Raw genomic sequence first — 27181 nt, forward strand, 5'->3', positions numbered from 1 at the left:
TGTTTGGAATAAAATTTCAAGTGTTTAATTTAAAAAATAAGTTATTTCGAAGAAAAGAAGAAAATATTATTTAACTTTAACGACCATTTGAAGTAGGTTTTGAAGTTATTTTCAACCATTTTTATCAAAACAATTTTAAATGAAAATGGAACTTTTTAGAAAATATATTTTCTTAAGTGAATCCAAACCAACCTACATCTAACCTCATCCTACTTTCCCATCTGCAATGGTCCTTTTTTAAAAGAAAAAAAAAAGTCGTGGTTTGACAAATTTTATTGGACGGCTGCCTTGTGCTGCCAGCCGAGCCGGGACTAATTATATTATTCCAAAGTACGGCATAGCCTCCGAGAGAGAAAAAGAAAAACATATTAAGATTGAGAAAGGAGGAGTCAAAGGAATGAAAAAACGCTCTTAAACGCAACAAAAGGATCGACTTCACTGGTTTCCGTGGCAGTTTGTAAGGAGCACCAATTCTTTCTGTTTCCTACAGATGGACTCTGCTGCTGCTTCTTCCACTTGCTGCTATTCATATCACTGCTGCTCTCTGGCCCTGCTCGTGCCCTCTTGTTTTCCTTCATCATCGATATATCAAAACACACCATTCCCATGGATTCCACTGAACAACCCTCATTCAATTTCCTGTATCCATCTCCTCCTCCTCCTCCTCCTCCTGTCCTTTCATTTTCACAATTTTTGTGTATCACTGGAAAACTGTTGCTCTTTCTTTTAATATGATCGAATATGGTTTCCTCAGTTACAATTATTTTACTTCCTTCTCTCTGGACACCAGATTCCCCTATTGTTGTTTATTATTAACAATTGTTAGTTCTTCTTATAAAATAAAAACTTGTTATGTCTATAATAAAACATAATGATCAAAAATTCAAACGTGAAAACTATTGTAAAGATTTGAAAGGAAACAAGTATAAATCGAAAAAATACACAAACTAATTAGATTTTTAAGAAAAAATGATTCTAATATCAATTTTCCATTCTAAGACTAAAAGCAAATAGATACATACCTTTATCATCATCAATGAAACGTGGTCCAGAGGTGATGTGGCTTTGTTGAGTCACATATTCATTATTCTGTACTTCGTCTCTGAATCCTGAAAATGAATCCAATTTGGCATGAGGGGAAAGTTCAATTCTATGTTTCTCTTCCAATGCTTCAACCTGGAGTTCTAGCGGCTGCTTATTTTTAGTTAGACTATATGTCACTGCTGCTGGTGAATGAGCATTATTTTTTGATGCAGCCAACATAGGAAAGTTTTTGGCTTTCTCACGTATGTGGTCAAATACAGTTCTTTCAGTGATGATTTTGCATTCATCTTCATCGTTGCCAGTTGCAGGATCGGCTGCCATAGCTTAAAGTTACTTTTTTTTTTTTTTATCAAGGAAATCGAGAGAAATATAGTACGAGGACGAGTTTCGGTCTTCACTTTCAAAATTTTACGTACCTTCCTCCAAGTCTTCGTCTAAGAGGTTGAAACTCGGCCTGGAAATTTTTTAAATGAAAGGAGAAAAATTATTTCTCAGCCTCAAATATCATAATAAAGGTTTTGGTCAGTGCAAAGGTGTTCTAAAATCGACAAACTGAAATGCGTAGAAACGAAAAAAAGTAAAGAAGAGGTTGACTATCAGTGTGCTTAGTTACGTCCACTAAGTAGATAAGAACAATTATTCAGAGTATAAAATAGTGATCCCCTTAAAGAGATATATAGCTTACTTCTCTAAACTAGTAGAAATCATAAATAATACAAATATATCAAATACCTAAATTACTTAGGTTTAGGGGCATTGTCCCCCCCCCCCCCCTCACACCCCCACCCCAACTAGGTGTGTCACCCCTAGACCTAGACCTCGACCAGCAGCAAAACCTTGTATTTGAGATTTTAATGCATTCCAACAAAATGGTACTATTTTTTACTCTAAATGAAAAGTTTCGGGATATATAAAACTACTCACATGGAGTCAAGTAATGGGTTCAAGTCGCCAGAAATGGGCAACTCATTCGTTGCAGCTTGTGGTAGAGGTTCACCGTCGTCATCAATGACATATACTTCCTCAGGTGGATGGGAGGATGGTGGCATTCTTCCCCATTTGTTTCTCACGTTTAAATTTTGTTCCATTAGTTGCAGTTTTCGGTGGAGATCAATGCCAACTGTACGAAGAAACACTTAAAAATGTATATAGGGGCGCTAGAGTATTTGATAATCCAAGTGGGTTTGCAGAACTTCCGGAACAGTGTTGATTCTTACTGTATTCATCAAAAATAAGATCAGCTTTGATAGTCAACTTTCCTTGTTGAGGATGTGAGAGAAGAACAACTGTGCTGTATGGGCTGCAGAAAGAGCAACATAGTAGCATTAAAATGTTATACTGATACGATAATTACTATTTTTTCGTCAAATTATCGATAGGCAACATAAGTTGACTTTTCCACAAAAAAAAAGTCAAAATGGTTAAAATGTTTACTCCCTCAAAAACGTCATGGAATTGGAAAGAAATAACAACTCTCCGAAATAAGACCATAATGTTTACTTACCCATAATCGAAATGATAACTAATATGGCGTTTAAGAAAATTTTGTTGGTTAATGAGCTACAGAAGGATAAGGCTTGAGTACCTGGAGAATTCATCTACTCTGCAGCACCAAACAAATAGAGTTAAACTAAGTAGGCTACATTTGGAACAAGCGAAATTCACACGAGAAGTTTAAAGCATTCTTACCCAAAAAGCATTTAAACTTATAAATATCTAAACCTTAACCTTTGTACCTTTTCTTGATAAAATACAGGCTTAGTCTCTTGCTGAAATTTATACGTCAAAGTTTCAAATATAATCACCTTATTTTCTCATGAAAGAGGATCTGGTTATCTTCTTCTGAGCCAACAATCTGCGAGATAGAGTTCTCTTCAGTTCTGGTTGAAAAATAGAAATGATATTTAAAGTCAACATACCATTTCAGCATAATGTCGTTTATTTGGTCGGTAAGACTGGGGCATTCTAGTTAATGTTACTATGAGCTTGGCCTTCCCTTGCTTAGGGCATTCAGCTTCCTCAAGCTTCAGGTCCACTTTCGGTGGTAAAGATGATAATGACTCCTTGATATGATTCCCAAATGGGTATTTTCTGCCAGTGACTATCTCTATTTTCCTTGGATCAGCTTCAGCAAGTGCCTCAAATGATTTGATTCCCATGGAATGCAACGCCTTAAAAGAATTATATGAAAGGATTCAGAGAAAACACAAGGGAGTTTCATCAAGAACCTAACAGACATTATTTAGACAGCAATAAGAGGTTAAATAGAAACCTTGGCAGTCACCATTCCAATGCCAGGTAGTTGTTTGAGTAAAAAGGGACTGTCATCCCAGAGTTTCTGATACAAAGATTTTGCAAGAAGCATTGAGTTGTATGTTCCTTTGTAGTTCTTTCTGTATACAAAATATTCTTTCATGCATTTGGCAATTCTGCATCCATTTGAGCAAATAGAATTCATGTCCTGTGCAAGAATACCGGTTGTAATGACTTCTTTCGAGCATGATGTGATTTAAAAACCACTTTCTTTCGAGAAAATGAACCTGACTGAGGGATAAATCATGAATCAAAGGGTCACCGGTCAAGCAATCATTTGCTAAAATAAATATTTTTTCCTCTCTTGTCTGAATGCGCTTTTTCTTCTTCCCCTTTTCACCAAGAATGTGAAAACGCAACCTCCCATCTTTATCATTATTTACATCATTTAGAAGCTTCTTCTCATTGCGCCTAAGCTGGATCCCTTCAGTTCCCCAAATTCTTCATATTCTCTTCATTTGAATTCTGAAAAAACCAGTAATATTCACAAGGTAAAGGGTAGAGGCACATACAAGAAATTTCCTCAGCATGGCAGATGATACGTAGAGCCTCCTCTAGACTGCAATTTTCAGGAGCATGCATAATGTGTTTCATGGTATCAAACTTCAAATAGTATTTTGTCATCAACCTCCCGGGATCTGCTGACCAAAATGAAAGGAAATCAGGAAGCCCTATTTCATTCAATCATAAAAATAGTTGTTGCCATTGTCTAAAGCTTACCTAGTGGCTTCAAGAGGAAGCCATCTTCATCCATCCAAATCATCTGATGTCGAGATAATTCATTTACTTTCTCAATGCAGATGTCTGATAGTAAAATACCGTCAATTACAGTTTTCAAGAAGAGCATATGAAAGGTTGAGTGAAGAGAATGACCTAAACAATTCAATAAAATTACGCGACAGAGCAAGTGATGGTACCTTCCATGTGCTTATCCATATTATGATTAGGAATTCCGTTTTTTATAGCATATTTTTGCGGATTCTAGCTTGCAAAAAGAAAATTGTAAGAAATAATTCGTTTAACATGAAATTAAAAATATCTGGAATATTTACACAAAAGAATGGCATGGGAAAATGTACATACCTTTTTCATTCTTACAAACAAATACGAACACTTCATCCATTCAATTGCCTTTATTATATCTGGGATGGTCATTTGGACTATCTCCGCAGTTAAATGCTCCGTCACACAAGACAGTAATCTAAAGGTGGAAGAGCAAGCGTAAAATAAAACAGTTGAAGTGTTCCATGCAACAAGTGTGTTAGGTACTTAAGGACCTTGGAGAACCACACCCCAAAGGCCAGCTGTTGGGATGGGAGAGCAAGCCACTTAAGTACCAAATTGGTTATCTCATGCGAATCAATGTTGGACAAGTATGCTTAATTAAATACATACTGCGATTCCACAATTTCACATCCATTCAGGAGATTCTCATACAAATGGACCTAGTATAGTAATAAGAAAAATCAATGCTTAAACTAATTAACTTTGTAACCTTCCAAGTGAAGAAAGAAAATTCAAGAAAAGAAGCTAGATATCGTGTCATTACAGTGTCTCTTCTTGTCATGATTATGACAATTCCTGTGTCGTCGAATGGAGGCCGACCTGCCCTCCCACACATCTGCATAGAACAAAGTAGATCAGATTTCTGAGACCACAACCAATTTCCTAAAAGATGGAAATAATAAAATATCCAGTCTTATTTCTCTAGCGTGTGGGTGTGAAATAAGATTGTGGGTCTTTTCTACTCATTACACCGCATTGCAGAAACACATCCAACTAACATGTTGGATCACAAAAAAAAAAAGGTGAAAAACGGTTCCAGGAAAAAGACATATCGTTACAATGAAGAACCTGTAGTATGGTGGATCTGTCATATTCCATGTAAAGCCCCTTCTCCTTGTTACTACGTGATTAAGGTGAAAATTAGATGTGTGGGATAGAAGCTTCAGTTAACTTTCTAGCATTTGTTCATTCAGAATCCCCAAACGAGTTGAATAGAAAGAGGTGCTAAACATACAAGTGCTGTGTTGATTTTATTATGACTGTATGTGCCGGCAAGTTAATTCCGTGCGCAAGAGTATTTGTAGTGCAAATAACTTGAATATCACCCTTGAGAAAAAGACTTTCAATGAGGTTGCGATCCTTTAAGCAAAGCCCACCATTGTGATAGCCAACTGTAAATATGAGGTGTTTAGTTTCACACCTTCAAGTAGCCGGGGAATAACTCAACAACACGAGTTTTGCAATAAATTCAGGATGATATGAGTGCATTAAGAAAATGAGAAGAAGAAGTGAGCCCTCTACCACCATAAAGAATGTTAGATTGCATTTGTTTATCACTGCATGATAGTGAAGCTTCTCGTAACCTTTCCAGCTGTTCCTTGCTTTTAATAAATGGATTTGAATACCCATAGGTCATTGCTGCTTGTGAGAGCCGCTGAGCTGCTTCTTGCGCTCCTTTTCTGGTTGAACAAAACACTAACGCAGATTTTCCTCTTGAATATTGCATGAGAACATCTGTGAACTCATTTGAAAATCTCCATTGCTTAGTATAACAATATTACTAGTGCAAAAACAAAAGCAAATAAAATAACATTGTTTAAGAGAGAAAATTTCATGGTCCCACTTACCAAAAATGTAGTTCTGAAGGCGCTGTAATACGCATAAAACGAAGTTGGAACTGTTAGATAATTCCAAACATATTTGTACTGGTTGTGACTACTTGAAAGCAAACTATTCTATGCAGAATTTCGATCAAATACCTTCTCAAACATGAAATCATTTTTAGCAGGGGCATAGCCTGCAGAAAATTACATACTTAAGTATGCAACAGGAGGAAAAACAAACATAACGAAATACATCATGTACTGCACTTATTGGTATTCCCATTTATTCTAAGCAATGAACCATCTCGTACTTGAACTCTACATTTATAGTAGACTCACCTGACAAAGAAGCAAACTAGAGAACTGGTCATTTAAGAAATCAATTACCGAAAACTTTGCTGGTTAACTTTACAGGCCTCATTTCCTCTCCAAACCTGATGGAACATTGGAAACCCAATGAAATATGCTGGTTTGATGCTTGATCCAGCAACGAAGACACTAGATATGGCTGCTATATAATACCAAAAGCATACCTTTTAACTCCTTGAACAGGGACATTAAGCCATTCGGCTGCAATGGTTTAAATAAAATCTTAAGATGCAACAAAAATTTAAGCACTTTCACAAATTTGGAGATGCAACTTAAACTAACAATAAAAACCTAATGTAAACTTACCGAGATCTCCAATATTTGGGATTGTAGCAGATACAGCCAAGAAGCGAACATGTGAGAGAGGACTGGATTTCATTTCGGGGTTGCGAGCAATCATTTTAATTCTACTAACTATGGCTTCCAACACTGCTCCCCGTGGATCATTCAAAAGATGAACTTCATCAATAAGTACAAGAGCTATGTCACTGAAGAAGCCCAAACCACCATCCTTTATGCGATAGCGAGTCACTGCATCAAATTTCTTCAATGCAAAAAATGAAGGGAAAAGGTAATTTAGCCATCCAAAAAATAGAGCTAAAAATGAAACCAATGAAAACCAGCTCTTACATTTACTGTAAGAGATCACTGCATCAAATATATGGAAGTCACATTCAAGTAACAAGAAGTGCCTTAACATCTTATTAGAAAAGACGAGTGGCTCATTGGAAAAGAATGATTGACTTGAAAATAAACTTAAGTGAGTTCTGTGGCTAATAGTTTTATTAGCATTCAGTTGCACGTGAACTTGATTTTGTACAAGCATTAATACATGAAACAAGGATTCTGTATCCTTATTAGAATCCTGTGTTCAAGTGCTGACCTCTGGCGTTGTTAGAATAATGTCAGCTTCTTGTATATATTTCACGTTGTAAGTTTCATTGTCTCCTGTTAGCTCCAAACAGCTGACCCCCCAAGACCCGAATTTCTGATTCCAATCACGGACCTTCTCCTGTACTAAAGCCTTAGATGGAGCAATATATATCTGCATAAATATAAAAAGAAGACAGAAAGCATAGTCATCTAATACTAGATGCACGAAAATTTTCAAGTTCAAGGTATTTGTTCAATGCAAGAATTATATCCCTTCAAAATTGTAATTTTCCCTCTAAATTATGTTTTTAGAAAAATGATGCCAAAAATAGTTGCATCTTTATGTATGTGGACAAACACACCCACAATAAAAGAGAGAGAAAAAGAAATGAAACATGGAAATTTGTTGAGGAGAAATAATGCATGGATGATTATGAATTGTATAAAAAATACTGCAATTCTTGTCCTATATTATGACAGGAATGAATTTAGCATTTTTTTACACTTGTCCAACGGCATAATTGCATATGGGACTTACGCTTTTTAGAGTTCCCTTTACATGGATGAACTTCCCTTCGACAATAAAATTTGAAAGAAGCCTCAAAATGCAAAGCTCAAACAGTACAGTTTTACCACTCCCAGTAGGTGCTGAAATCACCATGTTTATATCGGAGTTGAAACAAACAGGGAAACATTCACTCTGCAGTGAATTAAAATACCTGTTTGTAGTGCGGTTAATTAGAATGGATTAGCTTAGTTCACAACTTGAGTAGGAGAGAACACATCATATATAAGAGGAAACAGTCATGTGAGAATATTCACTTACATTTTAACATCCAATATTATTTGTTCACTTAAATTTTAACATCCAATATTATCTCACATCTTTAGGAATTAGAAAACAGCAATAATACATCAGTTAAAAGGTTAAGATGGTCGATTTCTATTTCAACTTTGAACTTGCTTGCAACTAGTTTGAAACAAGCTCTCGCACTATTCTCCTTGAGAAATAATGATGAAGTAACTACAAACTCAATGCAGAACTGATGCTGCTAAGCACATTGATAAAGCGATGATCAGTTTATTATATTGCAAGAAGTAGACAACCGAAGTTGATATGCAATAAGCAACATAGAATAAGCTAACAACTAGATTTTTTTTACAATAAACAAATTTCATTTCAGTGTTAAATATGAAATTTCAACTAAAAAGCTTTGCTTGTTGCATAACATGTAATAACTTAATGATCAATCAATATTGCATAATATATGAACAAATTTCATTCAGTTTTCCTGAAACCAATCAACGAAATTTTTTATTTCTTAACTTCATAATCGACCTAGTGTAGTTTCTAAGAAGACTAGAGCTCAAAGTTCAACAGAATTGACATGTTACCTGAAACTAAAAGTCGACCGAAATGGTGCGGGTAAATCTGACACAGATTTCAGTGAATACGATTCCATTGTCGAGTTAGAATAATTGAGTTTATTGATACTGATGCAAGGAAAACATTACCGTCAATAGTAAGATATTCTATACAGTTAACAAGCAGAAAATAGAATAAAAACATTACGAAGAAGAAATGGACATTTGCAAGTTCGTTAGCCTCAATCATGACCATAAACATCCAGAGACTCGGACGGAAAAGTCTGTAAAGAAAATACAATGTAAAAGAACCAAATATATAGAGAAGCACCAAGAATTGAAAGGCTCAACCAAGAATGGGCGCCACAAATTCTTTAAGCGAAAAAAAAAAAAAAATCAATCCAAGCAATGAAATCATGCAGAGGCAAGCTCATATTCAGAACAATCCTGAACAAAGTCCGTCGAGAATATCGCAACGGGAGCATTCAATGCAGGTATATGTAATATAGGCAAAACGAAAATGGAAGAAGGCGATAATACCGGAATCCTTCTGAACCCTACCTTATCGGAAATGATTCACAACAGTTTGTTCAGGCACGATCAATAATGAAACTAGTATTCCATTGTCTGTGCACTTCTTAATGGACAAATTCCGGAATTTCAGTCTCGAAGGTCGTATCGTAAGCGGGAGTGAAGCCTTTTGAAAAGCGACAAGAAGAAGAATGAAAATGAAAACCGAAGAGCGCAGTGGGAGTATGTTCAAAATGAAAACGGAAGATGGAATTTAAATGTCCATAGTACCCCTACGGTTATCCCATTGAAATGGCGGGAACCATAAGCGCACGCTATGCTCGTCTGGAGCCATAAGCATAAATCAGATCATAAATATATTCCCAACTCTTCATACCCCTAAAACTTCTCCCTTTCAATATAACCATTTCAATTTTCTGTCACTCTCTCTGCAAATCCTTCTCAAACTCTTCCAAACTCTCTCAGATTTCTAACCATAGATCATATAGTTATTTTTATCTTAGTTCAAGCTTGCTTGATTGTTAATAATTAAGATAAGCCAGAAAATACTTTAACTTGTGGAGACTACTTTACAGCTATCAAACAAAAAATAAGTGTCTTGTGAGCTTTAAAGAGTTAAATATGCCACACATCTATTAAACATAGAATTAAAAACTGATAAATTATATGATTCAAACTTCTAACTATTTTCATTTTGGTAATTTGAAAACTAAAACTCCATTGGATAACTATTTTTCTTATGTTTTATCATACAATAGCTAAATTTATAGTCAAATTTTAAAAACAAAAATTGGACGTGAAAGTTATGTTTATAAGTTTAATTTTTAAAATAAAATATATAAATTATTATAAATATTAATATAACATATAGATGTCTATTATGCATCAGTGTGTTTAGTGTCATAGCTACATGTCAATCCATTTATCGTTCAAACACTCATGTCACATCATATTTGCTAAATTGCTTATAAATAGTGACATTTGGTGAAGTTGTAAGTTGTATATATGTTGAAAGGAATCGTAGGAATTCCATACAAGAGGGAGAAAGTAGGGAAATTTTAAGATTTTTTAAATTTTCTTAATGTCTTTGATTTCTTATTTATTTATTTATTTATTTATTATATTTTATTATTTTAATGTTTCAGTTGCGCCTCATTTTCACGGCATAAACCAATTTCACCCATTTTAAAAAGAATTACAAGTATTTGTACAAAACTTTTTAAATTTAAAAAATAGTAAAACTTGTAATTGTTTATTTCTTTTTACAACCGGAGAGTAAAACAAAAATAGCGATACTTCTGAGTCCCAAGTAAGAATAAATATATACTACAAAAGTCAGTAGAACACAAGTTTCCACAGCAAAAGCAACTCATGGGCCCTTCCGAAATATCACGAATCTCAACAAATATCTAATCCATTTCAGCCTCTTCCTTCCCCAACTGAACTGCCGATTAGCACCGCCAACTTACTCCTCCAGAAAACCTCCATAAAACAATTTGAAGATTCACTCTTCTAGCTCATGGCTATCTCTATTGTTCCATGTGTCCATAACTCAATGCCGCCAATTGCTTCTTCTCCATCTCTTCCGCATCCTAAGGGTCATAGCAAGCACATCTTGAGGTAATTCTCTTTACAGAGATCGATCGTAAAGAGTTCTATATTTTGAATCTTAATTCCTCCAGTTTTACTGCTAAATAATACTTGTGATGGACGAATGTCGATCGGAAGGAGGCAGAGATGGACAGCGATTAGATGCAGCACAAGTGAAAGAGCAAACGAAATGAATTATTACGCAATGCCGTTAATGACTTCTACTCCATCTCTTGCGCATCATAATGATCATAACAAGTACATCTCAAGGTAATTTCCTCTACAGTGATCGATATTAAAGAGTTTTATACTGTTTGTCCTTTTCATTCGTATACTTAGAAGCAGAAGAGATCTTTAATTTGACAAGCTTATATATAACTTTGAATCTTGATTCCTCCAATTTTACTGCTAAATTATACTTCTGATGGAAGAATTTCGGTCGGAAGGAGGCAGAGATGGACGGCGATTAACGAAACAAACTATTACGAACTTCTTTTTAATTTGACGAGCTTATATATAATTTTGAGTCTTCATTCCTCCAATTTTACTGCTAAATATAATACTTCTGACCAGAATCTTGGTTGGAAGGAAGCAGACGGCGATTAGATGCAGCGCAGGTGAAAGAGCAAACGAAATGAACTATTACGAGCTTCTTGGAGTTTCTGCAGATTCAAATGCTCAAGAAATCAAAGCAGCATACAGAATGTTGCAGAAGAAATTTCATCCGGATATTGCAGGCCAAGAGGTTTGTTTATTAATTTCCTTCCTTGATCGTAAAACACATTGATTGCTGTTTGATGATTTTTTTTAACTTTGTTAGGGCCACGAGTATACGCTGAGGCTGAATGAGGCTTATCGGGTTCTGATGAGAGAGGATCGAAGGAAGCAATATGACACATACTCGGGTGGGATGAGGGTAAGATTTGGGAATTTTGGCACCGGATTAGGTTACAGTTCGTGGAATGGACCTCTGAGACCTCAGGCTTTGTTTGTCGATGGGAATGCATGCATAGGTATGTGGTATGGTTGTGCTCATTCTTCAATATTCGCTATCTAAACGAACTTGGTTAAAAGTCATCTTAACCTTCTAAACTTTTGAAGCAACCATTTAACTCCTAAATTTTAGTTTCCAGGTATTTAAGGTATTTAATGTTTAGTTTATGAACTTTACTGTCTAATATTTTAGTCCTTATAATTTAAATTTGGTTACGATTTAGTTGTTGGAGTAGAAATTAGTATTAAGATTTAGTGAGATTCTAGAATAATCAGGTTGAGAAACTCATTTATTTTTATGAACATTATGGATTAAATTTTTACAAATTTGAAAATATAAAGATTAGATTAGATCGTTATATAGATAAGTTATCATAAAATTGAAAGCACATAAACTAAGTTAATGCACATCAAGGTTCACGGACTAAATTGTTATTTTCATGAAAGATAACAAAAAATGTTTTTAAGGTTTTTTTTTTTGGTAAAACCAATCGATAAACAAAATTGTAGGGATACTTATATCTTTAGGTTTACAACATAAACTTTTAAAATGTATATTTAGCTTCTAAACTTTCTTAAAAATTACATTTTGATTTTGATTTTTAGTTTGTTTTAACAAAATAGTGATGTAATTTTGGGTGTGTACCAGTACATTAACATGACTGTAGCTTCAAATCACAAAGATTAGAGAGAAGTATTAAACAAGTGAAAGTTAGATACACAAATAATACAACAATGACTAAAATAGTTGTTTTTAGAAGTTTTAAGTCCTAAAATAAACATATGAATATTTCATAACCAAAATAGGACAAACATAAAAGTAAATATTTTAAAGTGTCATCGGAACAAGGACTTAAGTTATTATAGATCTAAGTTATATTTGAGTTAATTTATAATAGTTTATGTTTGAGGTGTAGATTATTTTAGTTTAAATTATAATAGTACGTGTTTTTAACCATTCTACCTTAAAATGAAAATAGTAAACATCATAACGAAAAATAGAAAAAATGATGATCGTAAAATAATAAAGATCCTAGCAGTTTTTGAAATAGTGTAATTAAAGAATAAAAAATAATATTTGTTGTAGTAAGAGATATTTTTTTATTGTTCGGATAACTCTTGACACAAACACCCTCACAAGGATTAAAGTTAAACAAGCTATTAATTTGCTCCCACATTTTTACTAGTCGAGTAAGTATTTGAGATTCATAACGAGTGTGAGAAGATATATTGTAACTTCAAAATTTAAATTCAGCTTCAAGGAAGTTATTAATTTCATCTTATTAGACTCAACTCATCTTGTCGCATGGATAAGAAATAGTAAAGAGGATTCAAACTGGCTATTCTTAATAATTGCAAACTACTACCTGATATGAACATGAGATATCACCTGCATAATTTCTCACAGGGTGCAGGGAATGTGTACATAATGCAAGTAATACATTCACCATGGATGATACTCTTGGCCGTGCACGAGTAAAGGTTCAATATGGAGACAACGATCAAAAAATTCAGGTAAATGAGAGAAAAGGAGAGTAAATCAGTAGAGATAAAACTCAAAAGAACACCAAACAACGCTGTTTTTGTTTCATTCTTATAGGTTTCAGTAGAATCATGTCCTGTGAATTGCATATATTGGGTAGAAAAGGAGGAACTGGAAGTGTTAGAGTATTTGATGCAGCCACTGCCCAAGAAAGGATATGGGGTGTTTGGAGGTGGCTGGGAAATTCCAGCCAATGTGTTTATGGCGGCCAAGGCCTTCACCAAGCAGCTGAAACGGCAAGAACAGGACAAAAAATATGGTGAGTTTTCCTTTGGGTTCATTGTGTTTTCAACCAAGTATTTGATATAATTAAAGGGTAGATTCAAATTTATTATTGGTAGTTTATAGAAATGAATTTAGAATTTAGTAACTATGTTTAATAAACCTCTAAAAATAGTTCATATGGTCTGATAATTGTCTCATAAATAGCTCTACTCAGCAGGAGAGTTTTATTAAATTGTAAAGACTAAATTCAAATTATAAGTTATAAGAACCAAATTTATATTTTAACCGATAATTAGGACTCAGCTCGAAAACTATTTTGTTTCTTGTCTTTGTTTTTTAAAGTCCAAGTTTCTAAACATTATTTTCACCTTCGATTTCTTTATTTGATATATACTTTTCATTAATGGTTAAAAAATCTAAAATCAAATTTTGAAAAACTAAAAAAAAAAGTAGCAATACAAAACTTGTTTTTGTCTTTAAGCTTTGCTAAGAATTTAACCATAATACTCTCAAAAAATATGTAAATCAAAATAAGAAATGAAAAGAAACAAAGCTTAAATTTTAAAAACAAAAAACAAAATAGTTACAAAACAAGGACTAAGCTTTGCACGGTTCTAATTGATATCAAAATGTCATTTCTTCAACTAAAATTAATCTCTAATTGTTGTGTCAAATTAAGTTAATAGTTATAATACCCTATCATTGATTGTTGTTTAATTATACATACATACAGGAGCGGAAACTGTGGAAGAAACTCCAGCTCAAGCTGAGGCTCGAGCTAATGCCACCATGAAAATACAAAGGGAGAAGTTTTATGGAGTTTGGAATTGGGTAAAGCAAGTTTTTAGTGATAGGTAGGTTCATGAAAAAGCTCTGATATTCTATCACTAATCTCAAACTGTTCTCAAAATCATTTTTGGTTACTAATATTATTGTGCATATTGTTGTCGACTGTAGTCATGTGTGAAGATATAATATACAAAAACAACCAAAAAGGTTAAATTTTACAAAGTATTGATACGAAACAAGATAAATAGACTCTCAAGCCTTCAACTGCCAAGCCATCGATACCATTTTTATGGGCCCTTCAAATGAAAGTCGTCGAAAAACCGAGCGATTTCATCCCAAGTCTCTACTTACATACACTAGTTAAATCGACATTTGCCCGTGCCAGCACAAACTTCACATTCGTCTGCCACTCCAGCAGCATGGCTTAAGCAGTGATTTATTCTATCGTTCACAACATCCTGCAACAGAACCACCTCATAGTTTAATACTAAAAGATAGTCCTTTTCTTTTATCATTTATGACATTCATTCTTCCATCTGGGAATTGACAATGTCAATATCGATATATAGAGATTTCAATTTTACGGACACATCGAAAAAACGGACATATCGACAGATATTTATGGAAGTCACGAAATTTATAAAATTTATTTAGATTAACAATTAAATTGTTTTTCCTTGGGGAAATTGTTATTAATATTCCTATTCGTATTAAAAATATAGGTTAGGAATACCTACCACAAGTTTTTCGTGAAGACCGAGAGGAGCGGTGATTATATACGATATTCCTGGGTGATCCTTTGCTGCTTCAGCAGTTAAGGAAGGAATATCCTGCAAAGTTTCACTCATTGCTATCATCAATCCACCAGTTCATTTCATCAAATCAAGTGTCCTACAGTGAGTTACATACCTGTTGCCAATGTCGACCAGGGAAAAGAAAGAACGGGCTGACGATGATACGTTTGGCCCCTTGTTCAACACATGATGTGAATGAGTCTCTTATCGATGGTTCGGCCAGCTCCTATGTTGTTTCAGAAAAATGTAATGAGACCATTAAGTACATTGGAAATGGCTGTGACTATTACTCTATCATGTGTTGAATGCAACAAAAGGAGACAGACAGGAATAAAGACAGAGAAACTACTGACAGTACGATGACATAGAATTGTTCCAAATCAGTATTCATTTTGAATGGTATCAGTATTTATTTTGCTTTTCTATTCATTGGGTCTTATGTTAATTTGAAGTCTAGAGATGCTGTACTTCAGAGTGTAGAAAAAAGATCCACAAAACTGTACATTTTTTCGAAAATCAAAATATCCAATCGTGATGTTGAGTTTACTTCATCATGGTTTGCTTTCAGTCTTAATTGATCGATCAAATGTTAATAATTTAACACATAGTTCAATTGGTCTACACATATACCAAAAAGAAGTGGTTAGCACCACCATTGTTGAACCAAACAAAAGGTTTAAAATGTTAGTTTGGTCCTTACAGTTGGTCGTTATATTTTCAAAATGTTCATTTCGATCCCAATACTTTCAAAATATCACTTATGGGACCAAAATATACATTTACTTACATGAACTAAAATGAACTAAATCTATAATTACAGGGACCAAAATACTTTTAACTAAATGTTTGGAGAGCTAGAATGCAATAAGAATTGAGAAGCATTGAGATGCGAAATAGAATCATCAAGCACGGAAATCGTAGAAAAGAGGGTTAGATTAAAAACTGCAGAAAGAAACTCATGAGTTTGGGATTACAAATCGGGCAGAAAGGCTAAATCCAAACACGGGTTTTGGACCCATTAAATTACACACTCATTTCATTACAACCCAAGCAGCCCTAACTAAAATGTAACATTGATTTCCAAAAACCAACTACAAAAGCAAATAATGTTGCTTCATGAATGAAAGTAGTAGCTTTGTGCACAAGAAACAGTTGAAAAGAACATACCATGTGAGCAGGCTCCACAATGGGATAACCAGTTTTATCCCTAAACATAGCAACAAACTCATCTGAAAATTTCCAAAAAAGTTCATCACCCCAAGAGAATTATCCAACGAATAACTTCAAAACTTCACCCACCCAAAATTCCAAATTCTAAAACCCTAACTTACTCAGCATGCGATTAGATTCCCGGCGACGGGAGCCGTGGTCGACGATAATCACAGCATCTCCGGCACCAATCCGATTAGAGCTTCCATTATCAATACTCATGCGGACCCGCGAGGTGAAATTTCTGAATTTGGAGAGGCGTCCGATAGGAATTGGAGATCTCTGAGACGCGCAGATTGTGTATGGGCTTCTAGTTTCCACTGGTGAAGGACTTCAATGGGAAAATGGACGGCCATTAGAGAGGAAAAAAATCAAGAAAAAATTGAAAAGAAAATGAGGGTTTAGGAGATTTTGAAACCTCTTCGGTGAAATTTGAGGAGTGACGGATAACGAAGACATGGGTTCTGATCCTTCGCCAAGGGAAGAGGGAGCACTTGAACCTGATAATCAAAAACGACGTCGTTGGTAAATTCAATTGCATTGGCCTAAAATGAAAGTGGTGGGTTTTACTAAATTGTTCCTTTTTATTGGAAAATTGTAAAAGTGATCTTGACTTTTATAAATCAATCCAATAACCAATTTCAAAGGGTAAGTATCAGAGTTGGTTTCTTCACTAAACCGCCGCTGAATTGATTATGATCGATTTAGTAAACATTTAAATGACTCCAATCATAAAATAGTTCAAATGGATCGATTTAAACTTTTCAATTTTTTTTTAAATGTTGTTGGTTTGAACTTTTCCATAATCAAAACGGTCCAAATCTTTCTTTATCTCCACATATCGTCCTCGTTTTGATTGATTTTGGTCAATTGATTTTTTGATCTATTATAATGATTTCTACATCGATCAAACACAAGAGAAAGATGAATTTTTTATATTTTGGCTTTTTACTTTTTAAAATATTACATAAGAGTTATAAAATATTTAAACCCAAACTTAAGAAGGGTAAGATTTGGTTATGTAGGTAGATATTTTAGTTGATTTAGCTATATTAATTATAAAAAAGAAAATCTAAAAGCTTGACCAATTAAAATATTCATATTCCATGAAAAAAAATTCAAATTTTGTTATTCTCCCATTTCTACCAATGCTTTTTTTCCTTCCTCCATTTAAAATGGTTTTATCATATATGAAATAAAAATGTAATAAACTCAAAATCCCTCAACAAAAAAAAGAAAAAAAGAAAAAGAACATCATTATAAGTTTTGACATAGAAATATAAACTTCCAAAGATACCAACACAATGAGTAGTTGGGGTTTGCTTGGATTTTAAAATACTACTAAACTAACCCTTTAATTATTTTATAAAATTGCACATGAAAATATTATTTTCTAATTTAAAAAGAGTGTCTTTCAAGGATTCATAACCAAACTTTTTGGTTCCCCATTTCCAACCTCATTCCCATTCACATGACATGTCCCACTTGTTTTTGGCTTTCCATCCCTTTCTTTACATTTCCAGTCTTCTCTTTCATTACCCATTAATTAAATTCTCATCTAATCCAACTCATTTGTTTAGTATATATATCAAATAATTTTAAATACACTCATCAACCCAAAGTTTTAACGAATATAAAATAATGCAAAAAAAATTTATAGATATAGTAAAATTTGGAAGTTTGATTAGTGATAGAGATCGATCGATTGAAGACCATCGATATTTATCAGTGATAAAAATTGATAGACGTCTATCGATAATAGACTCGTTAATAGAAGTCTATTATTGATAGAGGTTAATAGTTAGAAGTTTATCCTCGACTATCAATAATATAAATGTATAGAAATTTATCATTGAAATTATCGATTATAGAAATTGATGATACAAGTTTATAATTAATAGAGGTCAATAGAAGTCTATAAGTGTCTATCAACAATAGAAATTAATAGAAGTCTATTGACAAAGACTAATAAAAGGTTATTCGTCTCTATCGATGATAGAAATTGATAGAAATAATATAAGTCGATCTATCAGTGTCTATCAATGATAGAAATTTATTAATGATAAAAGTGAATAGAAGTATATCAATATATTAGAGTGATAGAAACTAGTACAAATTTACTATTAAACCTATCAACGATAGAAATTGGTATAAAGTTTATCTAGCTAACTGTTATCTACAACCCGCCAACTCAAACCTAAACTTCCAACAATTACCACCATCAAGAAAATTACGAGTTCGACTAGCCATCTATTTAACCAACCAAAAATACACACAAATAAAAAATCGTTGAATTAATGAAACCACTTCTCGATGATTGTCCCGAGACATGGTTTTATGCAACAAGGGAATGTTCACTGTGCTCATTGTAATGAGCTAGGGGTACTGTACATATAAATAGGCAGCCAAATGGGTGTCCACTGAGGTTGCAAGTTCATAATTCTTCGTTTCAAAGATGATTTTATCCTTTAATGAGAAGAAAATTGAAAGACTTCGTCGTCTTTGAATTCACATTGTGATGCTTCTAATGAAATGATAATGTCGAATATGTATGATTTGGTACGTGGAAAAGGAGGGTAATCGTTTTCTACTCATGAGGACGAAGATAACCTATTCACGAAAGACGAAGATAACAATTAAACTTTGACCCACAAGAAAAGTATTTATTATATTGAAAATGAAAGATAGTGGCTGGCATGCGTCACTATATGATTTAATCTATATATTATCATAGGCTTTAACACATTTAAACCATAGAGTTTTGGTATAGGATCTTCAGGAGGCCACCAGGTTCTATTCTAATTATTTTAGTTTTCAATGCTTAAATTTAATGTCATTTTAATACATATCTTGATAAATGATAGATTTATATGTCTAATTTAATACATCTCATTAACTCACTTTTAAGTTATATTCTAAACTTACTATCATCTTATTTTTGTTTTAGTTTTAAATTTTGAAATTCAAATAAATAATAATAGATAAATTATTATGAATACCACACAAAATAAACTATTTACAAAATATAATAAAACTAGTTTTACTATATTTTATTAATGATTTTAATATTTTTTATTTTTAAAATTGTTTCAAACAAAGAAAATTGTCAAATATAGAAGAACCGTCCAAATATACATTTCATGCAAAATAAAGTAATGAATTTTTTTAATGATATTTTTTAACGACGTAAATAATTTGTTTTTTTTCTGAGAAAATCTCTTAAAATAACTATAATATTAAATTATTAATTAATGAACTGATGATATATTAACTAAAACTAATTTAATTATGATTATTTAAATTATTTTAAATTAGTTAGCTACATTTGACAACAAAATATGAAAATTTAAAACTCAAAATAAAAATATATCATTACATTTCTATTATATGTTCTTAACTTTCTAAAAACCTCTTTTATATATAATTAGATTTGACTAAGAATCCAAATATTACGTACGTAAGAAAACACAAATTAAGAGAAAACAAATATAAATAAAAAAAATACGGAAAACTAAAATAAATGATTAAGAGAACCATTTTTTTTTTAATTTTAAAAATTAAATTTATATACATTAGGTATATACTTTAAAAAACCAGAGACGGGTTTTGAAAACTTAAAGATCCCATTTATTATAAGCTACAACAAAAAAATCAAAATATTTTAATATTTTTTAATAGTTTACAATAAAAAATAATTAATATGTTTCTCTCTTTTTTTTTTTTTTTTAATTGAGTTTGTACTTTCATCTTAGAAATTGCAAAAATTGAGATCAAAGCACAAATGAAATGAGAATATCCATCCACATCACTGCATGGTTAGCCAACTTTGTATTTAATTACTAATTTTCTTTCAAAAAAATTCTATGTTACTGATACTTTATTCTTTTATATATAATATATGGAAGTAGTTTCTCAACATTAATTAATTATTTAAACCAACATTATTGTTTCTAAAAACAACAGAAATTAAACTTAAAATTTAGTGTCACCCATCCATTTTATAATTTTATGATGAACTATTAGAAAGTGAATTAATTCAACTATTTTAAGGATTTGTTTGAATTAACCCTTAAAAAAAAGGTTTTTGAAAAATAGAGAAATTGATAAATTATTTATATTTAAATAAAATTAGTCAAGTTTTTTTTTCCACATTTTATTTTTTAAATTAAGCATTTAAAAATATATTTCAAGCACACTATAAAATTCTAATGGACATTAAGATCAAGTAAGTACATAGTAAAAATCAAAATCAAAAAGTTATAAATCAAATTAAAACAAAATTCATAATTTAATAGTAAAATATAACACGTTAAAACCTAAATCCTAAAATAAAAATTAAACTTAAAAGATTTTACATTATAGTATAATATTCTAAAACGAAATTACATTTTTCTTTTTTAGTACAAACGGAGCGAGAGAATCAAAGTTTAAGTATGGCCCTGACTAGTATTTTTATCTTTTAACCCTTTATTAGATTAAAGATGTAATGTTTTTATTCTAAGCATGTGAAGTTTCATCAATAAAGGAAGAAAAATAGAATAAAGAAAGGGAAATGAAATGTCTAACTTTGCACGCAAAGATGATGAGCATATATATATATATAAATACCATAATACCAAACTAATTTTAATCAAACTGTCTCTAAACAAACTAAGCACCAAAAACTGAAGTTTATCACTCCAACTCTCTCTCTCTCTCTCAACTCGCCGGCCGTGAAAATTCATCCTTCACGTGCTTCGTCGTTCTTCACAAGCTTCTCGATCTCTATTATTCTCTTTACAACAAAATTTTCCGTTTCAATTTCCTTACAATTTAACTTAATTCGAGTTTTCGTTGCTTTAACGATCCAAAAAAAATACTTCTCCCAGCCGACGGATCGTGCTGGGTTTATATGGGCGAAACGATGTTACGCATCACGATGAGGTTGTGGATGTTTTGCTTTTCTTCTTCTGATTGAAATGGTGGAGAAATTTGTGTGAAGAGGAGAGGAAGCCTAATGAAGCAGAAGGTTGCACAGCGGAAGGCTTTCTTCAAATGGAGGAGGAAGCTTGCTTTTGTTCTATTGCTTGTATTTTGCTTCGGGAGCTTAGTTATGATGCAGTCTCGGTATGGTCGGGTTATGATGCTGGCGTCCTTGCATTTGCATCCTCAATCGGCTCGTGGACCGAAAGTCGCATTTCTGTTCATAGCTCGGAATCGGCTTCCGTTGGACATAGTGTGGGATGCGTTTTTTCAGGTAATATTTTCAATGTAGTGCTCAGTTGTTAATACTTCTAGCTATGGATGCTTATTCGCCATTTTTGTCAATGATTAATTTACTTGGCATTTGGTCGGATTTAACGTTCTATCTTTATTTCAAATTTTTCGAGCAGTTAGGAAGAATTTCCTGATTTCTTTATTTCCTATTGAATTCAGTATACGTGTTTTTTTGCAGGAAGGGGAGAATAAGTTTTCGATCTTTGTTCACTCGAGGCCAGGATTTTTATTTAACAAGGCGACTACAAGATCGACCTATTTTTTGAATCGTCAAGTTAATGATAGCATACAGGTAACAATTCTTATAATGGAATACGAAATTTAAACTGTCCGAAAATTGTGGTACTATGGTAAAGTAATTGGAGTACGAGTTTTAATTTAGCGGCCAACATATATGTATGATTCCTCAGGTATATATACTTGTTAACTTAGCCTTTTGGCGCTTACCAAAGATTGATGCAAGATCATCAAATGAATTTCATCATAAAAAGCAACAGTTGATCATTTGTTTAGAAACTGTACATCAAGAAATCTATACGACTGTAGGCTTCTACCTCAGCATGTTTTTCTTTTCATGAGTATGGTTTTACAGCGCTTTATATTTATGTATGCATAAATAAAAAATGTTTATAGGGTTAGTGAGCTTCCTTGGCCTTCTCTTTCGAGTTTTTGTAAAATTGTTACATCAAGGAGGATAGGTAGATTCTATTTGGTCATTTGTGTTACATCACTGCAAAGTTCATTTACGTGTTGTATGTTTGTCTTGCAATGTTGTATATTGTATACCAGGTAGACTGGGGTGAGGCAAGCATGATTGAAGCAGAACGTATCTTGCTTAGACATGCACTTACCGATTCTTCAAATCAACGATTTATTTTTCTTTCTGATAGGTGAGACTTAATGTGAATAGCCTTTGTACTCACTTATGTGGTCCTTAATTTGCCCTTCAATTCATAAAAGTTGTTAAGAACATTTAGTCATTTTTGTCTGTAAGATATTTGTTTGCTTAAGTTGATTGAAGGATGGGATTAGTCAAGCCTTACAATGTTTCAGTTAATTGATCTTTTCTCAGCTGCGTACCATTATACAACTTCAGCTACACATATGACTATGTCATGTCAACTTCAACTAGTTTTGTGGACAGGTAAACAGACTAATTTATACATACTTTGTAGCTCTATTTCTTCAAAAGTGATTTTTCTTGTTTGACCCATTCTCCCCCTCATCCAACAATAACTGAAGTACAAACAACATTCTTGTAAATACATCTCCATACAACTAGAGTTAAACTGGTACTAAATCGAATAACCATAATTCTCCAAGTGATTTAAATGCTGGAAGGCATCTTGAGAGTTTGGAAGTGTTATTTTCTATTGAACATTGAAATTTCTTCAACTATAATTATGTTGTGATTTATCTAGATACGTGCAGATTATAAAGAAACTAATCTACTAGTTTTCCGTATTTACAATCATTCACATCTTAATATATTCCAGCTTATGGGATTTAAAGATATCATGCATGTTATCGAAGTTGTATAATTTCTGGTGGTAAATATTTTTAACAATTTAGTAATTGAACCAGTTTTGCCGACACAAAAGAAGGGCGGTATAATCCTAAAATGGATCCAGTAATCCCTGTTCACAACTGGAGGAAAGGATCTCAGGTAGTCACTATATCTGGTAACCCAATCAAATCACATATTCTTTTTCTATGTAATTTTTTGTAGACTACTCATGACATTCATTACTCTCTTGCAGTGGGTTGTATTGACAAGAAAGCATGCGAAGGTTGTTGTGAAGGACATTACAGTCTTTCCTATGTTTCAACAGCATTGCAAGGCAAGTCTTCTTATTGAATTTGTACCATACTTTATAGGGATCCCATGTTTTCTTCTTGGGTCACTTATTTTTCTTTTACTTGTAAATATTTCAATGTCCTTTTGATTTCCAGTTTAGGACGAGTATTAACTATTCAACTGATGCTTTATGTTTGATGATTATGCAGAGGAAGTCACTACCAGAGTTTTGGCGGGATCGTCCATTTGTGAGAATTCTCAATCTTAAGCTGTTTCTTATCATTCTCAAATTGCAATTGGGCCTCATATTGATAATATAATCATAGCATGTAGTAAAGAATTATATTTAATACAAAGGAACTAATATTAATTTAAATTGCAATGCTTGTTTATTCAGAGTTAATTCCCAGAGATGACGAACTTATTTTTTAAAACTATTGTTCTGCAGCCTAATGATCCATCCAAGGAACACAATTGCATACCTGATGAACATTATGTTCAGACTTTATTGGCTGTAAGATTTTCAACCATTTCAATATAGTACGCTATTTCTATTTCAAAAAACTTGGCCTGATCATCTACACAGTAATATAACATTGAACGTTCTAACTTCTAAGCATGCTGTTACCCTTTGTTTTACTCTTGCATGCACTCTCTTCCCAAAAGCATGCACTCTCTTCCCAAAAGCTTGCCTTTAGTCAGTCCTGATTTATGACCATCCAATATTAGTTTTTATGCATCTTTATTCATGCAATATTAATAATTGAGCTGATATGGAAACTTGGACCACGTCCATTTGTATGCTAATAAGCTGTGAAATTTCAGCTTTGTATTAAAGCTTATTTACATGGTAATTATATGATAGTATGGAGTTTCATCTCAAAACAAATTGTTAATGAGAAGAGTAGCCCATCTATCTTATAAAAATCAATTTGAATCCCCTAGTCTTTCCTACGTGGGATTCTCAACTGTAATTAATCTTATGATTTGAAGTTTTTAATTGTGACACAGAAGTACCGACTTTCTAAAAAACAATGGTAAAAAACTATCCATTTGGAACTTTCCTGAAAAACAATTGCCTATGCAGTCAAAAATTTTCGTGATTCACATACTAGTCAAAGTCATTTACTTTTCATGCTTGAGCAAGGAGGCCAATATATTTGTATGTTTACTAATAATTTATTTTTTACGATCCAGCAAGAAGGACTTGAAGAAGAGCTCACCCGAAGATCACTGACATATTCAGCATGGGATCTCTCATACTCCAAAGACCATGAACGCCGTAACTGGCATCCTGTAACATACAAATTTTCAGATGCTACGCCTGATCTAATACAATCTATAAAGGTACTTGAGGTTTGTTCATAACACGTGTTAATTTTGTGGCTTCATTCATTTTGCATCTCCCTAAGTAAAGTGAAACTTCCAATTATTGCATCTAACAATCATTTTCCTCATTTTCTGTTAATAATTGAACCACTAGCTCAACGTTTTAAGTATATAAAAATCTTCTACTTGCATTTATGGACTCCTATTCACTCCATTTCCTTACCTTCCTCTATAATACATTAATAAGGATGCGACGATTTAATTCCCCTTAATACAATTGATTTTGTCTGGTTAAAAACACTTTAGTATAATTATCCCAAGACCATTTGGTAGCCAATAATAAGATCGTCTTTTCAGTTGATCTCTTGAGTGGTTCATGATAGACAACATCCGTGTTCTGCAGGGTATTGATAATATATATTATGAAACTGAATATCGACGAGAATGGTGTACTAGTAAGGGAAAACCATCCAGATGTTTTCTTTTCGCGAGGAAGTTCACCCGTCCAGCTGCCCTCCGCCTTCTCAATATGGTCAGTTTTATATCTTCACTTTTTACAAATTTCCTTAGAACTAAAATGCTTGAAAAACCATTTTGACAACCCATAGGCTTATCTCTTTTTCCTTTGCTTGCTTCCAATCCTTCTAGTAATAAGCAAAGCCTCTTCATTTTCTATATTTTGACAGTCTTTGCTTGGAGTGAAGCCTCATTAATATTTGTAAAGGCATCGATCTCTCGGTCGAGGAACATGCTACGAGCATGAAGAAACTACAAACTCAGGCCCGATGTTAGCAGTCACACGGAATAATTTCTCGATATAGAGGTGTGTATTTACTATTACCACGGTGTATATTGTCAATTTTTTCTATACATAAAATAAATGAGTGATAGAGGATTGTTTTAATTCACTTGGTTGTGCATTATAAAGCTAACTTCTAGAGAACTAATAGCATTAGGAGTTTAGGATGACCCTACTGATCTATGAACATTAGGAGTTTGAAATTATAACGTGATACATAGTTTTATGACGTATCAAATGTCTATTGACTAATCTCATACTATATGCCTAAATCAATGAGGTTATTTATGACATGTTTGGAAGTTGTTTTGAAAACGTTAAAATCAAATTTATCACTTTCAAAATCACTCCAAAAAATGCTTTTAATTATTTAAAATCAATTGATCTATATTTTAAAGTAATTTAAAACATGATAAGTGATTTTAATAATTTGTAAATCACTCTCAAACATGTACTTATTAACTCATTATTTCATGTGCTGCACCACTCTTTAACTACGAATCCTTTGTACTTGTTGACTACAAGTGAATCAAGATTGCGAAGGCATTCTCAATTCTCGCAACTTCAAGTCTTTGTTAAATTATCGGGACCATTGTTAAACCAATAAAGTCCCTTTTTATGATGAAAAACATAATGCAGATTCCGTTCAAGATTTATGTATTCAATGGTTATCGCAGGACCATTGTTAGACCAATAAAGTCCCTTTTTATGATGAACATAATGAAGATTCCGTTCAAGATTTATGTATTAAATGGTTATTGAGTTGCGATAAAGTTTGTTGGAAAAAGACCTCTCAACAATAAAAATGGCACAATTCACACCTAACCAAAGTCTATTTCATTTGACAAGAATTTGTGTGTGGATGAGAGCAAACCCACATGAATAAATGCCATTCAAAATCAAATTTCAACAAGAAACTGAATAATTAAATGTACAGGGTTTCTTTGTATTGATTTAAGAAATAAGTGTCTATCGACCATCAATTCCTCAAAGTTCTTTTACTGGTTATCAAACAATTTATTTATTTATTTATCTTTTCAAAATGACTTTTTTTCTAAAAATTAAACGACAAGTTTTACGGTGGTTTTGAAGATATGCAATTTTTTCTCTATGTATTCTTTTGAAGGAATGAATCTCAAATATCTAGGATTGAAAGTCATACCAACATTATTAGGATTGAAAGTCATACCAATGTTACTAAGTTAAATTTATATTTGCTATTATTTTTTAACTATGCTCAATACCATGAAAAATAGATATAATTTTTTTGCTGCTCCTTAACATGAACACGATAGGCATGAAAGAGTACGTAGAATGGAAAATTTAGAGATGTATTTACCCTTTATTGTGGAACATTAACACGATTACCATGTAAACTTTTTCTTTCTTTCTTTCTTTCTTTCTTTTTTTTTTTTTATTTATTTATTTTAACTTCGGTAAATTGATCTATTTGTTTCGAACAAGATTTCTTTGTTATTAAGTTTTCTCCTACATTCAGAGTTAAGACATCTTCTAGCAGGCCAAGCTGAAACCAATGTGGGCTTAAATTATGAGCCCAATAGAAAGAAAGAATTTAGCTAACATGATTCCTCGCTAAACTAACTATATTCAAAATAATTAGTATGTAGTAATATTATAAAAAATTATAAATATACTAAAATTTGTCAAAATCTATCAATAATAGAAGTTTATCATTAATAGACTACGTAGAAAATATCGGTTTGACTATAAGGGTGTGTTTGGGGAGGGAAA

General features: G+C 32.7%; 4 protein-coding genes across 13 annotated transcripts; 2 read left to right on the forward strand and 2 right to left on the reverse strand.

Annotated features, from left to right (window-relative positions):
- Positions 1–261: 261 nt before the first annotated feature.
- LOC103498091 (DExH-box ATP-dependent RNA helicase DExH17) lies at positions 262–9587 on the reverse strand. 8 transcript variants are annotated; one of them, XM_051089644.1, is made up of 29 exons: positions 9375–9587; positions 9135–9270; positions 8604–8702; positions 7747–7927; positions 7219–7380; positions 6642–6879; positions 6500–6536; positions 6354–6400; positions 6123–6160; positions 5991–6012; positions 5665–5877; positions 5378–5534; positions 5212–5263; positions 4907–4978; positions 4753–4802; positions 4441–4558; positions 4275–4338; positions 4078–4161; positions 3870–3998; positions 3585–3781; positions 3317–3505; positions 2964–3215; positions 2850–2899; positions 2630–2647; positions 2262–2344; positions 1969–2179; positions 1461–1498; positions 1023–1358; positions 262–796 (listed from the first exon to the last, which is right to left on the reverse strand). In XM_051089644.1, exons 3-29 carry the CDS (start codon positions 8669–8671, stop codon positions 390–392), a joined length of 3513 nt encoding a protein of 1170 aa, XP_050945601.1. In that variant the 5' UTR covers positions 8672–8702; positions 9135–9270; positions 9375–9587; the 3' UTR covers positions 262–389. The 8 variants fall into 8 exon arrangements, with proteins under 8 accessions (XP_050945601.1, XP_050945602.1, XP_050945603.1 ...); XM_051089645.1 differs by adding an exon at positions 8797–8857 and having other exon boundaries at positions 9135–9587; XM_051089646.1 differs by having other exon boundaries at positions 3870–3995; positions 9135–9586.
- An 867-nt stretch (positions 9588–10454) lies between these two features.
- Positions 10455–15612, forward strand: LOC103498094 (chaperone protein dnaJ C76, chloroplastic-like). Of its 3 annotated transcripts, none has more exons than XM_008460570.3 (8): positions 10455–10724; positions 10833–10964; positions 11283–11439; positions 11515–11707; positions 13096–13202; positions 13288–13489; positions 14189–14309; positions 14967–15612. In XM_008460570.3, exons 1-8 carry the CDS (start codon positions 10624–10626, stop codon positions 14995–14997), a joined length of 1044 nt encoding a protein of 347 aa, XP_008458792.1. In that variant the 5' UTR covers positions 10455–10623; the 3' UTR covers positions 14998–15612. The 3 variants fall into 3 exon arrangements, with proteins under 3 accessions (XP_008458792.1, XP_008458791.1, XP_008458794.1); XM_008460569.3 differs by having other exon boundaries at positions 10456–10724; positions 11268–11439; XM_008460572.3 differs by lacking the exon at positions 10455–10724 and having other exon boundaries at positions 10827–10964; positions 11290–11439.
- Positions 14355–16916, reverse strand: LOC103498093 (sirohydrochlorin ferrochelatase, chloroplastic). Its single transcript, XM_008460568.3, has 6 exons — positions 16666–16916; positions 16370–16578; positions 16206–16267; positions 15154–15264; positions 14982–15074; positions 14355–14702 (listed from the first exon to the last, which is right to left on the reverse strand). Exons 1-6 carry the CDS (start codon positions 16704–16706, stop codon positions 14601–14603), a joined length of 618 nt encoding a protein of 205 aa, XP_008458790.1. The 5' UTR covers positions 16707–16916; the 3' UTR covers positions 14355–14600.
- A 3953-nt stretch (positions 16917–20869) lies between these two features.
- Positions 20870–25658, forward strand: LOC103498095 (glycosyltransferase BC10). The gene is made up of 11 exons (XM_008460573.3): positions 20870–21483; positions 21682–21795; positions 22293–22393; positions 22576–22647; positions 23088–23169; positions 23264–23344; positions 23511–23549; positions 23750–23815; positions 24499–24648; positions 25034–25162; positions 25317–25658. The coding sequence occupies exons 1-11, from the start codon at positions 21244–21246 to the stop codon at positions 25341–25343; spliced, it is 1101 nt and encodes a 366-aa protein (XP_008458795.1). The 5' UTR covers positions 20870–21243; the 3' UTR covers positions 25344–25658.
- The last annotated feature ends 1523 nt before the right edge of the window (positions 25659–27181 follow it).

This window comes from Cucumis melo, chromosome 9, assembly GCF_025177605.1.
Source record: "Cucumis melo cultivar AY chromosome 9, USDA_Cmelo_AY_1.0, whole genome shotgun sequence".
NCBI classification, from domain to species: Eukaryota; Viridiplantae; Streptophyta; class Magnoliopsida; order Cucurbitales; family Cucurbitaceae; genus Cucumis; species Cucumis melo.